General features: G+C 37.3%; 1 protein-coding gene across 5 annotated transcripts in view; it reads right to left on the reverse strand.

Annotated features, from left to right (window-relative positions):
• The window catches only part of CROT (carnitine O-octanoyltransferase), a 40,149-nt gene that overhangs the window by 24,548 nt on the left and 2,065 nt on the right, over positions 1-13,536 (reverse strand). For 3 of the 5 annotated variants that reach the window (XM_014547650.1, XM_005876139.2, XM_005876140.2), the window contains exons 3-6: positions 10,731-10,866; positions 5,348-5,472; positions 3,420-3,601; positions 3,134-3,258 (exon numbers count right to left, since the gene is read on the reverse strand). In XM_014547650.1, the coding sequence (XP_014403136.1) occupies positions 3,134-3,258; positions 3,420-3,601; positions 5,348-5,472; positions 10,731-10,845 (547 nt within the window). In that variant the 5' untranslated portion in view covers positions 10,846-10,866. Of the gene's footprint in view, positions 1-3,133; positions 3,259-3,419; positions 3,602-5,347; positions 5,473-10,730; positions 10,867-12,887; positions 12,920-13,536 lie in introns of those variants that run through there. The other 2 variants (XM_005876141.2, XM_014547651.1) reach the window with 2 other exon arrangements.

The following is a 13,536-nucleotide window of genomic DNA, read 5'->3' on the forward strand; positions in this document are numbered from 1 at the left end:
GCACTTGCCTCTAATTGTTGAAGAAAAAACCACAACACACCATCTAGTCTAAGTTTAAATTCATAAACACACATTTCAAATGGGCACTCCACACTGCTCAGCTACACTACATTTCTACAGTATGTGCGCTTTCCCCACTTTCCAAAGGGACCATCTCAGACCTCCTTTCTCCTTAAATCTTCCATGTCAGTTCTTATTTCATCAGGGAAAACACAAAGAATACAGAGGACCTCATTTCCCTACACCAAAATTGGTTCATCTGTCTGCATCCAGTTGCATACTTTCCACATTCCCTCTCATCCTTGCTCTTGAAGATCAAAGGCCAATCCCTCCACCATTTCTGTACTTGATCCTCTCAGCTCTTATCTTCTCAGTGACTTTGGCACCTTATCCCCTCCCCTGCAAAATGATTTTTCCTTCTCTCTGTCATTCTTATGATATAATATTACTCATCTTTTAAAACAAACTGAACAAACAAAAAATTCCACTACACATCAAAACTTTTTTCACGTTTGTGAAAAAATTAAAACAAAACACTTTTTTCACAAGCATTATTTCCAGATGTTGTCACCACTTGTTTGCTTTCATTTCCTCCACCTGAGCTCCCTTCTCCAACTTCCACCAATGCTGCTCTTGTCAAGGCAGACTTTGTCCTCAGCATGTTGACAGATCCAATGGTCACTGTTAATTTTTATATCTTAGTTGACCTTTCAAAAGTGTTATATAAAATACTTCATTGTCTTGGCTTCTGGGAGACCACTGTCCTTTTCTTCCTACCTTGGTCTTTTTTGCTGCTGCCGCCTCCTCTGAGCACCAAATATTGTATTTGATTGTAATAAGAATCAGTCATCTTCATCTATGTATTCCAAAAGTAATCTCAGCTACTCTTATGGCTTTAAAATTATTTCTATGCTTGCTAATAATGACCCCTAAGTCTTTATCTGCAGTCCTGAATTCTCCCCCACAACTCCAAATTTTGCATCTAACTGCCTACTTAACATTTCCACTTAGAAATCTAAAAGGCATCTTAAACTTAACATAGTCTACAGGACTTTTGATTTTCCTCCCCCTCCAAATATCTCTTCTCCATTTTTCCCACCTCATGAACCAACACACCTATCTACCCCATTAGTTATGCAAGCCAAGTATCTTGAAGCCATCTCTAATTCCTGTTTTTTTCTCATATCTTATAACCAATCTATGAATAATTCTGCTAAGCCCAAATTCAAAATATATCCAGAATCGAATAACTTTTCACCACTCTATGCAACCACCCTAGTACAAATCATCATTATGGCCCACCTGGACTATCAACTTTCTAACTGACCCTGCTTCTACACTTGTCTGTCTCCTAAAAAATCTTTTCTTCACACAGCAGGTAGAATTATCTTTAAAATATCAACCTGATCACATCACGCTTTCTCAAAACCCACTAATAGTATCCATTCACATTTAAAATAAAAGCCAAAATCCTTAGTTGGCTTACAAAGTAGCATACGACCTAGTCTCTAGTCACCTTTCCAATCTGCTCCTCCTTCCTGCCTATTCTGCTCCATCCACAATGCCCTTCACACACGCCAAGTTTAATATGCCCAGGGGATTCCTCCACAACACAAACAAATGAAAACAACAATAAATGAACTAAACAAGCAAACAAAAAATGTCAAAAAACTGTGCTTGATTATCTTATCATTCAGATCCTCAGAGAGGTCTTCCCTAACTACCTGGTCTAAAACAGCCACCAATTACCCACATTATTTGAATTTTCTATATTGTATTTGTCACCAACTCTCTGATATTTTTCGTATTTACTTATTACCTCAGATTTATCCTATCTATACCTCTTCACATAGCCATAAGTTCAAGAATATACTAACCATGACAGCTTAAGCCACTGTATCAAGACGCATATCATTAAATTAATGAATCTCCATTTTACATACTGTAACTTAAAGGAGTTACCTTATTGAAGGATATAACTACTTGGTGATAAAGCTTTAATTCAAAACCAGGTCTACTGATATTAGTTTTTACCTCTCTTTGCTACTGCTAGTCTCATGTTCATCTTTTCCACTCATATTTAGGCATTAAACTTCATGTCATAAATAACCAGGTTCCTTAATCCTTTCTTTTAAATCTTTCACTTGCAACCTCAAGGTAAATGTGTGCAGGCTTGAGGACATTATCTCGAGCATCTAAAGAGGTTTACAAAAAGGAGTTGAGTTCTACATGAAAATAAACTCAGACCTCTCACACTACAAGCAAAGTTGGCTACAGAAAATTTACTTTTAAATAAAATTGGATGTACGAAAAATATCCATTTATAATTAAATTCTGCAGTAATTATAAACGGTCATTAAATTTATAAAAAATAAAAATTCCTGGGACTTTTCCCCCCTCCCCACATGGGAGTCTGTGCTGTGAGATTCTTTCCCCCTCCCCACATGGGAGTCTGTACTTGTTCTTCAATAAACTCCCACCTTTGCTATACAAAAATAAATAAATAAATAAACAAACAAACAAACAAACAAATAAATAAATAAATATTCCTGAAGTAACAAAACTAGCAGTTGCTACAACAGAATTTTCCATTGCAAGATATGCTAGGACACCAAGCAGACACTGCCATTAAACTGACAGTAAAAACAAAGACTTTGATGAGTCAGTCTGAACTCATGTAACCTTAAGATTGATACCAGGCTCTCACCTCATAGAAGACGGAGGAAAGCAAAATCACAATGAAGAGGGGCATGATGAGCACACACAAGCAAATACTCAAAAAGAGCCTTCAGATAAGAAGTAATGAGGGTAGAAACAGGACCCAAATTATATTCTCCAGATTTCCTAATACTCTGATTCGTAATTCTACTCTTTTAGCTAAAATTTAAATGATGTAATGTAAGCATCAAGTTTATATAAAACCATGTAAGACACAGTTTAGGAAATCCATTCCCATAAATCACTTTCAACTAATCTGAATGACTGAAAGACAAGGTTCACAGAAAGCCTTTTATTAGTCAAAATCCAATCAGAAATATTCTCCAAAATGTTTCACAGTGTCATAGAAACTACAGCGAAACTACCCAAATCCCAATGCCTTTTACCAAAGAAAGTACCCGCATTTTCTACTTACCAGTCCTAAAATAATTCATAATTGAATCTCTAGAAATTCCTGGAATCTTACAGGTAGAAAATAGCATTCGGAATTGATTCATATCCAGAGGAGTATTTCCAACTTTATCAACAGGTAATTTTTCTCTATTAAAACAAAAAGTAAGTACTTTAAGAAGTAATTATTAAACTTATAAACCAAATAGTCACAACTGTAATATTCATCCCCATCTAAGTAAATTAAGCTTCTCAACTTTACCTGACACTTTGGGTAAATTTCATACTAAATTCACCTTAAGTATCCTTACTTTCTTAACAGTTGCCAGTAGTTCAAGTTATGCCAAAGACTTATGCTTCCTCTTTCCAATTGCGTGCCTTCCTTTGGAGGCCAGTAGTGTTCCATATGGGGTGCCGGACCCCCAAAGTTGACATTCAGTTGTGATGGTATACGGACATCCAGGTAGGCAACATTCAGCCACCACTCTTCCAGCTAAAATAAAGAACATCAGATAATACACGAATATGTAAAAAATAAGTTACTGTCTACTTGGTGTGTTTTTTTTCCTCTCTTCTTTCCTTTGGAACTGTAGGGTCTTAAATACTATTGAGTTTAACTATGTTGTCAAAAACATGAAACAAAAAGCACTTTTAGGCAGATCAAGTTGAAGTCACAAATACCTGACAATGTATTTAGGTGTGTTTTCTCAGAGTACCTGAGAAAAATAGCTACTCAATAAATCCTCAATGAAGGGATTTACAATTTTCCTTTTCCAAGCAAAAACTAAAATACTAAACCAGAAATATAAAAACTTTTTGAGTAGGTTTAAAAAAAACTAATTTAGGTTTTTCACAAACAATGTTCTGAATCCCTCTTTCTCTATATGCACTTTAATTTCATGCATCAGTAAGCATATCTTATCAAGTTACCTAGAGTTATTTTTGAAGAAACTGATGTTCTCAATTACAATGAGTCATTCAAAAAAAGATATAAATAAAAAGGATACAGGCAAAACAACTTGTTACCTTTACCCTAATTTAATTAAAATCATTCAAGGCTCGCCCTGGCCAATTTGGCTCAGTGGATAGAGCGTCGGCCTGCGGACTGAAGGGTCCCGGGTTCGATTCCGGTCAAGGCCATGTACCTTGGTTGCGGGCACATCGCCGGTGGGGGTTGTGCAGGAGGCAGCTGATTGATGTTTCTCTCTCATCGATGTTCTAGCTCTCTATCCCTCTCCCTTCCTCTCTGCAAAAATAAATAAAAATATTTTTTTTAAAAAATCATTCAAGGCTCTCCCTGGCCAGTGTGGCTCGGTTGGTTGGAGCATCGTCCCATATACCAAAAGGTGGTAGTTTGATTTCTGGTCAGGGCACATACCCAGGTTGTGGGTTCGATCCCATTGGGGCATGTGCAGGAGGCCATCTATCGATGTTTCTCTCTCTCCCTCCCTCCCTCTCTTCCTCTTTTTCTCTCTCTGCGATTAATTTTTTAAAAAATCATTCAAGGCTCAAGATTGAGAATAAAGCAATCTGGAAGTATAAAATTTTATTATTCCATTATAGGTATCAATGGCTGATGAAAAAGATAAGCTTGCTTTTTCATTTCGAAAACTAAAATAACTGTAATCATTATTTCTAGATTAAAGTAATTTTTAATTCAATCCTTTGGTTTACACTACACAAGTAGTTAAGCTGAAGAAGTCAAAGAAGATTCCTTGTAGAAAACTGATATCCTTAATGACTATTATAGCAATGTGTCATTAATCTAATTAACACACAGAATACTCATAACCATTTCCCCTCCAATTTTGTAATGGCCCTTTTTCTCACATGCATTGTTTCAATACTTGTACACCACTGGTATGACACATGTTTTGATGTTTTTTAGGCAACAATGACCTGGATAATATGTTTATCTCAAGCCTGGTCTATAAACCACATGGAGTAGTTGTTAAAATAAGGATTTCTGGGTTTCATTCCAGAGATACTGCATCAGAATGACTGGTCTCAGGAAATCTGCATTTCAACAAGTTTTCCATATAATAAGAGAGTAGCCCACCCACAAAACTCAAAACTCCAGAGTTAAGCAGTTCATTCATTCTTTTGAATGATGATCATGACAACAGTGACTGCAAGAATTTTTACGGTAATAATTTTAAAACGAAAGCTATGTACATTTTTATTTTTCATTTTTTAAGCATCATCAATTTTCTAATCTTAAGTATAATAACATACACACCCAATTTCTTTTTTCTTTTGCCCTTTCAAGTAATTTCTGGTGCAATTTTTCTCCGATACCATTTTGAAATTTTTTGACAATTTCTTCAGTTTTCTTATATTCTTCTTCATTTGCAAATGGCTTTACTATAAAGAAAAAATATGCATTAAAGTAGTTAGACATCAGGTACCACAAATCCACCTCATTATTACTTACACAAATATTGAGACTCAGTTATGTAAAACAATTATGGAATATTAATTATCACAGCAGTTCAATAAATTAGAGTTTATAACATAAAAATAGCTAAAGAGCAACAATAAAAAATACTATAAAAAATAAAACAGTGGAAATTATGTAATCTAATAACCATTTTCTAAAAAATTATTTTAAAGTCATTATGGATGATGATAGTTAAAATGACAAAGGCAGGACTATCATGTAGCTATCAGTCCAATAGGAAAGTAAATCCTGTTGAGCCACAAATAAGAGAAATTAAAGCATCTTTTCACCAATGTTCAAGCAGAGCCTTGGAAATGCAATGTGCAAGTATAATGCCTGCCCAAGTATAGTGCTTGGTGCCCTGTGGCCAGTAATGGTTTCCTTTACAAAAAAAAAAGTGAGAGAGAGAGAGAAAGAGAAAAGAAAAAGAAAAAAGAAAGATACAGGGTTCTTAATCCATCAAAACCTAGTGCTCTGAAAATTAAACTATATCTACAAGTATTTTACAAATTTTAGAAATATTGGGACATTAATATTTACCTTTTGTCCTATTTTGCCTTTTCAAAATCTTATCTTAAAATCAATTTAAATATCGGTATGCATAAAGAGTACAAGTGAATAATCAAAAACAGTGATTAATCAGTGAATTTAAAAAAAAAAATACTAGAATTTCCAGATGAAAGTAGATGAGAAAAAAAGAGAGAGAAAAAGAATTTAAAAATCATGTAAAAACCAAATGGCTTCCAGTTAAAGTGAGCTAAATACATAGATTTACCTCCACTACTTCTAGAAACTCACTAAAATGACAGTAATTTAAAAGGTATACTAGTAAATCTGTCAGGACAAAAAAAAAGAGAGAGGACAGCAGATACATCAAGCTAACATTTTACAAATTACAAAATACATGGGAAAATGGCAACTGACTTTGTAGAATGAAGCAAAGTATCTAAAGCGGGAGGTAGGGTCGAGTTAGGTACAAACCAAGAAGCAAGCCAATTCTTGCAATATAATCCTAGAAAGGCTCAAGAATTCAAGACACATGTAATTCCAAAGGCAGGGGGCAAACTGAGGCTGAAAACAGTCTTTAGAAGCAGCTCACAATTGCCCTATCCACACTGGCATCTGTATAAAAAGCCAGGAAACTTCCTCCAATGCCAGTAGAAATGTGGAGGTTTACTCTCAGGAGAAGTTAAACCAGACAAGGAGAATACCTAGGTTCTAGTTCAAACTGAAAAAAGAGGGCTGGATTATGATGAAAATGCATACCCGGAACAATAAGTCTTCCAACCCCTTCCCTCTTCTAAGCTCCCCAAACACCAGCAGTCTGGCTTATGCCTTCTAAACAAATGATAACAGGATTCTTCTTTGGTAAAACTGATCAGTATAAGAGAAAGGAGTACTGGTATTTGGGTGTGACCTAGGACAGTGGTCGGCAAACTGCGGCTCGCGAGCCACATGCGGCTCTTCGGCCCCTTGAGTGTGGCTCTTCCACAAAATACCACATGCGGGAGCGCACGTACAGTGCGATTGAAACTTCGTGGCCCATGCACAGAAGTCAGTATTTTGTGGAAGAGCCACACTCAAGGGGCCGAAGAGCCGCATGTGGCTCGCGAGCCGCAGTTTGCCGACCACTGGGCTAGTGGGGACATTTGGATCAACAGCATGAAGAGGCAGGTGACATGCCACGAAGTTTCAATCGCACTGTACGTGTGCGCCCGCACATGGTATTTTGTGGAAGAGCCACACTCAAGGGGCCTAAGAGCCGCATGTGGCTCACGAGCCGTGGTTTGCCAACCACTGCCCTAGAAGGCTCACTCTAAGGCTCACTAGTCACCAAGCCCTTAGACCCATGCACACAGAGCTCCTACTCAGTTTTTTAGGGTCTGACTCAAATAGGAATGTCTAAGGATTGCCAGATATTTGAGGAAAGTCACATGAGTCAGAGAGAACTAACAAAGGATTGGTAATATCAAAGAGTAAACAGACCAAAAAGGTGACGGCATTAATAATGAATATACATTCCAATTTTCAAGAAAGGAGATGCCAAGGTGTGCAGGAACACAAGTAAAGTGATGCTCCAGGTGATGCAGCAAAGACTTTTACCTTTCAGGAATGCTGGATGTTCAAGCTGGATTCAGAAAAGGAAGAGGCACTCTAATTGCAAGCATTTGGCATTTGCTGGATACTGGAGTGCTCCAAAGAATTTCAAAAGGTTAGTCTATGTGTTATAGACTTCAATAAAGCCTTTGACTACATCAATCGTAAAAAGCTATTGGTTGCTCTAAAATAAATGGCGTGCGTCAGCATTTGATCATCCTGACATGTAACTTGTACAGTGGACAGGAAGCCTCTGTCAGAGCAGAATATAGAGAGACCGGAGAGTTTCCTACAGGCAAAGGTATCCGACAAGGGTACACTTTGTCTCCCTATTTGTTTAATCTGTACACAGAGCATATCATACAAAAAACTGGACTAGATTCAAAGGAAGGAGGAGTGAAAATTGCTGGAAGAACTACCAATAATTTAAAATATGCAGATGACACCATCTTACTGGCAGGAAGTTGCAATGATTTAAAAGGACTTCTGATGAAAGTGAAAGAAGAAAATGCCAAAGCAGGTCTATATTTGACCAGCAAGGCAAAAATCATAACTACAGAAGAAATATACAACTTTAACAAGACAATGAAGATATTGACATTGTTAAGGTTTTGCTTACCTTGGCTCAGTCAGCAATTCAAATGGAGACTGCGGCCAAGAAATCAAGAGAATGTGGAGACTTGGAAGGGCAGCAATGAAAGAATTAAAAAGATCACCAAAAGCAAAGCTGTGTCATTAGAGACCAATACTTAGATCATCCACACCCTTGTATTTCCAATAACCATATGTGGGTGCAAAAGTTGGAGAGTGAAAAAGGCTGACAGGAAAAAAAAACTGATTCATTTGAAACATGGTGTTGGAGGAGAACTCTATGGATACTCTGGGCCACCAGAAAGGAAGAACAAGTGGATCCGGTAGTTTGCCTGAAATATCACTGGAGGAAAAAAGGACAAAACTGCAGCTGCCCTACTTTGGGCACATCATGAGAAGGCAGGGTTCTTTGGACAAGACAATAGAACTGGGAAAATAGATGACAACAGGAAAAGAGGAAGACTGGGGGGACTGACTGTGTGATATAAGCCACAGGCATGAGTCTACAGGAGCTGAGCCATTGTGGACATCACTCATTCACAGTCGCCAGGAGTCAAAGCTGACTCAACAGCAATTAATACACTAATAACAGAAGGGAAACATTTTAAAATTCAAAGCTTAGCCTAGAAGGACCCAGATTGGAGCAACAATAGTTCCAGAAACAGAAAGCAAGAAGTGAGGGAAAAACTACCAAAGAAATATTTCAAAAATTTCCTAGAACTAAAGAATATTAACTTTTTCAACTAAAAGAACCCACTGGGTATTCAGAGAAATAAAGGAAAGAAACCTACAGACTAAGCGACATCATTGAGAAATTCAGAATGGTAGGGATAAAAAAAGAGGTTGCCAGACAGTAAAAAACAATAGGTCACATATTAAAGGACTGAACATCAGAACAGCATTAGACTTCTCAAGAAGAACAGACAGTGCCTTCAAAATGCTTTAAAAGCATCATTTCCAACCAAGAATTCTACAGTCAGCCAAACCATCAAGCATGAAGGCAGAAGAAATGTTTTTTAGGTCCTACATTATTTTCCTCCCAGATACCCTTTCTCAAGTGGCTACTGAAGATGTACTGCACTACAACCTGAGAAGAGAAAGGGGAAAAAAGAGGAAGACAGAATCCAAGAGCCAAGAAATCCAACAGAGGAGGGGGGAAGAGAGCTGCCAGGATGATGACCAAAGGAAAGCCCTAGGACAGTGATGGCGAACCTTTTGAGCTCAGCGTGTCAGCATTTTGAAAAACCCTAACTTAACTCTGGTGCCGTGTCACATATAGAAATTTTTTGATATTTGCAACCATAGTAAAACAAAGACTTATATTTTTGATATTTATTTTATATATTTAAATGCCATTTAACAAAGAAAAACCAACCAAAAAAATGAGTTCACGTGTCACCTCTGACACGCGTGTCATAGGTTCGCCATCACTGCCCTAGGACAACAGTTGCCCCGCCAGCTCTAGAAACGCTGATTGGAGCAAGAGGGTAGAGGTGTCAGTAGGGTTGCCTTCAAGAAAAAAATGAAGCTGAAAGAATATCTTATGTATTTAAATATATTCAGAGATTCTCAGTGTATTAAAGTGTTTGGGAGTGAATTCGTTGTGAATACAAAGCAAACTAAGCAAACGAAAAATGGGGGGGGTGGGGAGAGGCAGGGGCAGGATGCAGCAAAAAGGTAATCAAAGTTCACCAAATGGTTCTCATGCGAATAACTGCAAAACCATAAACCCTAAATCAGTGGTTCTCAACCTTCCTAAGGCCGCGACCCTTTAATACAGTTCCTCATGTTGTGGTGACCCCCAACCATAAAATTATTTTCGTTGCTACTTCATAACTGTAGTTTTGCTACTGTTATGAATCGTAATGTAAATATCTGATATGCAGGATGTATTTTCATTGTTCATGACCCACAGGTTGAGAACCGCTGCCCTAAATGGTCAGCTAAATCGACTCAGGTAAATACTGATCTGAAACCCTAAGTTAAATCAGGTGAATACTAATTTAATCCCAACTGGTGATTTGTACAACTATATTGAGAAAATGAGAGGGAAAATGTGGATATGTTGAATTGCATATATGTTGGGGAGGGGGAAAGGTTAGAGGGTGTAAGAGAGCTAAATCCACATATTTTTAGGAACTAATTCATAATATCAACAACCAAAAAATCCATGCAATAGTAGCATAAGAATTTTAAGCCTGGAGATAACACAAGAACAGATAAATTATTTGAATATGCTAAGCTTGAGAAAGTGGAATTTGCAGAGGGTGGGAGGATGAGGCAAAGAACTACTACTTTTTATTGTAAGCCTAATGGTACTATCTGACTTTTTAAACTATGGAAAAATTAACGTAAGAGAAAAATTTGGACATTTTAAGGATATTTAATTATCATGAGTCTAAAAGAAAAAGCAATTAGATCGTCATCGACTTCTAACAATTTCATAGTTTTTTAAGTTGCTAACAATAGTTATACTAAAAGATTACAAACATACCTGATTCAAGGTATTTTTTTAATGATTCTTCAAGTGAAGGAACAGGCAGTGATGGAAGAGAATCCTGGTACTGAAATGTTCGTTCCTCAGTTGACTTAGCCAATTGATTTTCCATGATGCAATCACAGTAGGAAAACTAAAAAAAAAAAAGACAGCACTCACAACTTCAACCTCATAAATATTTTTATATATATGGTAGGTCCAATACACTAAATCAGTATTTAGGTACCACAGTATAGCCAGGGCTTGGTCCTCATCCTTAATAATTTCATAAACTTCTCAGTGAGAGAACCCATTTTTAAAAAGTATAGACTCTGAAGGAAAGCCAAGCTTGCCACCCCAAAATATGCATTTTTTGGGATATTGATTATTTTAAGCTCGTTATTTTTAAGAAACAAAAGATTCAGGAAAAACTTTGACATTCCTTCAAACAACCTAAAAGAAGTTGATAGAGGACCTGCTTCAGAGAGGACAGTAATAGATAACTATAATTAAACTAGTGGCCTGGTGCATGGATTCTTGCACATTGAAAGGAAATTAATTAGAAGAAATATTTTAATATCGCTATTCACCCTTTCTCTATAATAGAAGTATCAACCAAATTCACGATCAACAATGACAGATCGAAACACATGCGTGCGATTGGCACCAGCGAGAGCTTTATATGTATCGCGCATGCACGAGTCAAAGTTTATTTTTAAATTGCCAGTGCGTGTCATATGTACCAGCTCGTCAGTCAGACAGACTGTCGGTCATTTAGCCTTTTATATATATAGATATAAGTTAAGCGTGATATACAGGTCACTTAGCCTTTTATATATATATATAGATATAAGTTAAGTGTGATCATTGCTAAAGATAGCCCAGCAAACATTCATTTACCAAACACTTGCTTTCCTGTCTCCATGTTAATTGCCTCCCTGCCCTTGGAAGCCCCACACCACAACCTCCCACTTCTTTTTAGCTCAAGATGGCAAATAAGCCTTAACTGCCAGACCTGTCCTCAGGGGCCCACATTCTTACAGAACCTCAGTATGTATATACGTAATAAATTTGATTACTTTCTCCTGTTACTCTGTTTCATGTCAATTTGATTATTGGACCAAATCAAAGAATTTAGAATGGTAGAAGGAAAAGTATGTTTCCTCCCCTACAACTCAAAGTGCTAGAAATCAAGGAGTAAGCAGTGGGACCAGGAAAATTATCATTTACTGGGCACCTTCTATTTGTTAAATATTGCAGTAGGTGTTACAGAACATGTGTTATCTCCCTAATCTCCATATTATTTCTGAAAGGTGGCATTCACTGCCATTTTACAAATGAAGAAACTAAAACTCAGACAGATTTGGTAACTTGCCTCAGATCAAACAAACAACTCAAATCCAGATCTGAGACTATAGTCTTCCCCTATACAATGCTACATAATAGTGGGGAGGGGACCTGCAGTAGGTCTAAAAGGGTAGGTAGAATTCAGATAATGGACTGAGAGAACTTTGGACAGCAAATATCTAAGAATATTACAGAATACATAAAATCACATGACAAACTTCTGTAATCTAATTGTGCAGATGGTATGAGACCTACACAGAATGGTTTCAAGTTTCCCAAAGCAATCTTGAACATTTTCCACAAATGTACTAATTTTCATCAGAAAATTTAAACTAACCCAAAGTGTGAATGAGGCATACAAGTGCTAAATGAAAAATGAGATTTCTCAAAAAAGCCTTTATAAAGTAATTATATATTAAAATAGCAATTGAGAAATCAAGGACCCCTAATATTGAGTAAGAATTCCCTCTCCTTTCAAATACTACCTTTTAAAACTAATATCAAAGACAAACAAAATATTCCACTCATAGGAGGTTACAGAATAAAAACATCAAAAACAAGGGTATGGTAGAGATTCTTTTCAGCCAATATAATTTCCCTTTCTTAACAGAATCTCAAGTTTTTGGCTGGACATGTAGCTACATAGCTATAGCTCTCCCACCCTCCCTTGGAGCTCAGCATGGCTTTGTGATGGGTGTGTCACCTCCAGGTCATGACCCTAGAAAGGGTTACATGTGCTTTGTCTCCTCACTGCCTAGCAGGTAGTCCCAACTGGAAGAGCACCTTGGGCCCATTTATGGAAGCCATGTACATAATGTACAGGCATACCTCAGAGATATTGTGGGGGTTCGGTTCCAGACCACTGCAATAAAGTGAGTTGTAATCTTTTTGCTGGTAGTAGGTCTTGTCTTCAATTTGTAAAAAATCTGTGAAGCGAAATAAAACGAAGGATGCTTGTAATGACGTTGTCAGAATCTTCCTACTAGCCCTGTACTCCTCCCTCTAGATTTATGAAAAGAAAAACAAAAAAAAAAGCTTTTATTTATACCATTGTATTTTGGGTTTCCTTTGTTAGGGTAGAAGAGCTTAGCCTATACCACTAATAAAAAGATATAATCCAAAAATGTGATACAATAGAGCTCTCACAGTTCCTCAGCCTCTTCCTGTCTGATGACTTTCGCTGCACTTCACTTTGACTACCCATAAACATGGCTTTAGACCTAATGAAAATGTAGATCTGGGTTCAAATACCAACTCTGCACTTTCTAGACATGTGCCCATGGGCAACTAACTTTAACTCCATTTCCTTAACTGTAAAGAGCATCTATAATAATCAAAGAGTAATATGCAAATCGACTGAACAACCGAACTGCAGAATGACCCACTGAACAGCAGAATGACCATCTGGATGACCACGCTATGACACGCACTGGTGCCAGGCCAGCCAAGGCGGGTGCGATGCAATTGGTGGAGCTGG

The sequence above is a fragment of the Myotis brandtii genome, unplaced genomic scaffold (assembly GCF_000412655.1).
Source record: "Myotis brandtii unplaced genomic scaffold, ASM41265v1 scaffold48, whole genome shotgun sequence".
NCBI classification, from domain to species: Eukaryota; Metazoa; Chordata; class Mammalia; order Chiroptera; family Vespertilionidae; genus Myotis; species Myotis brandtii.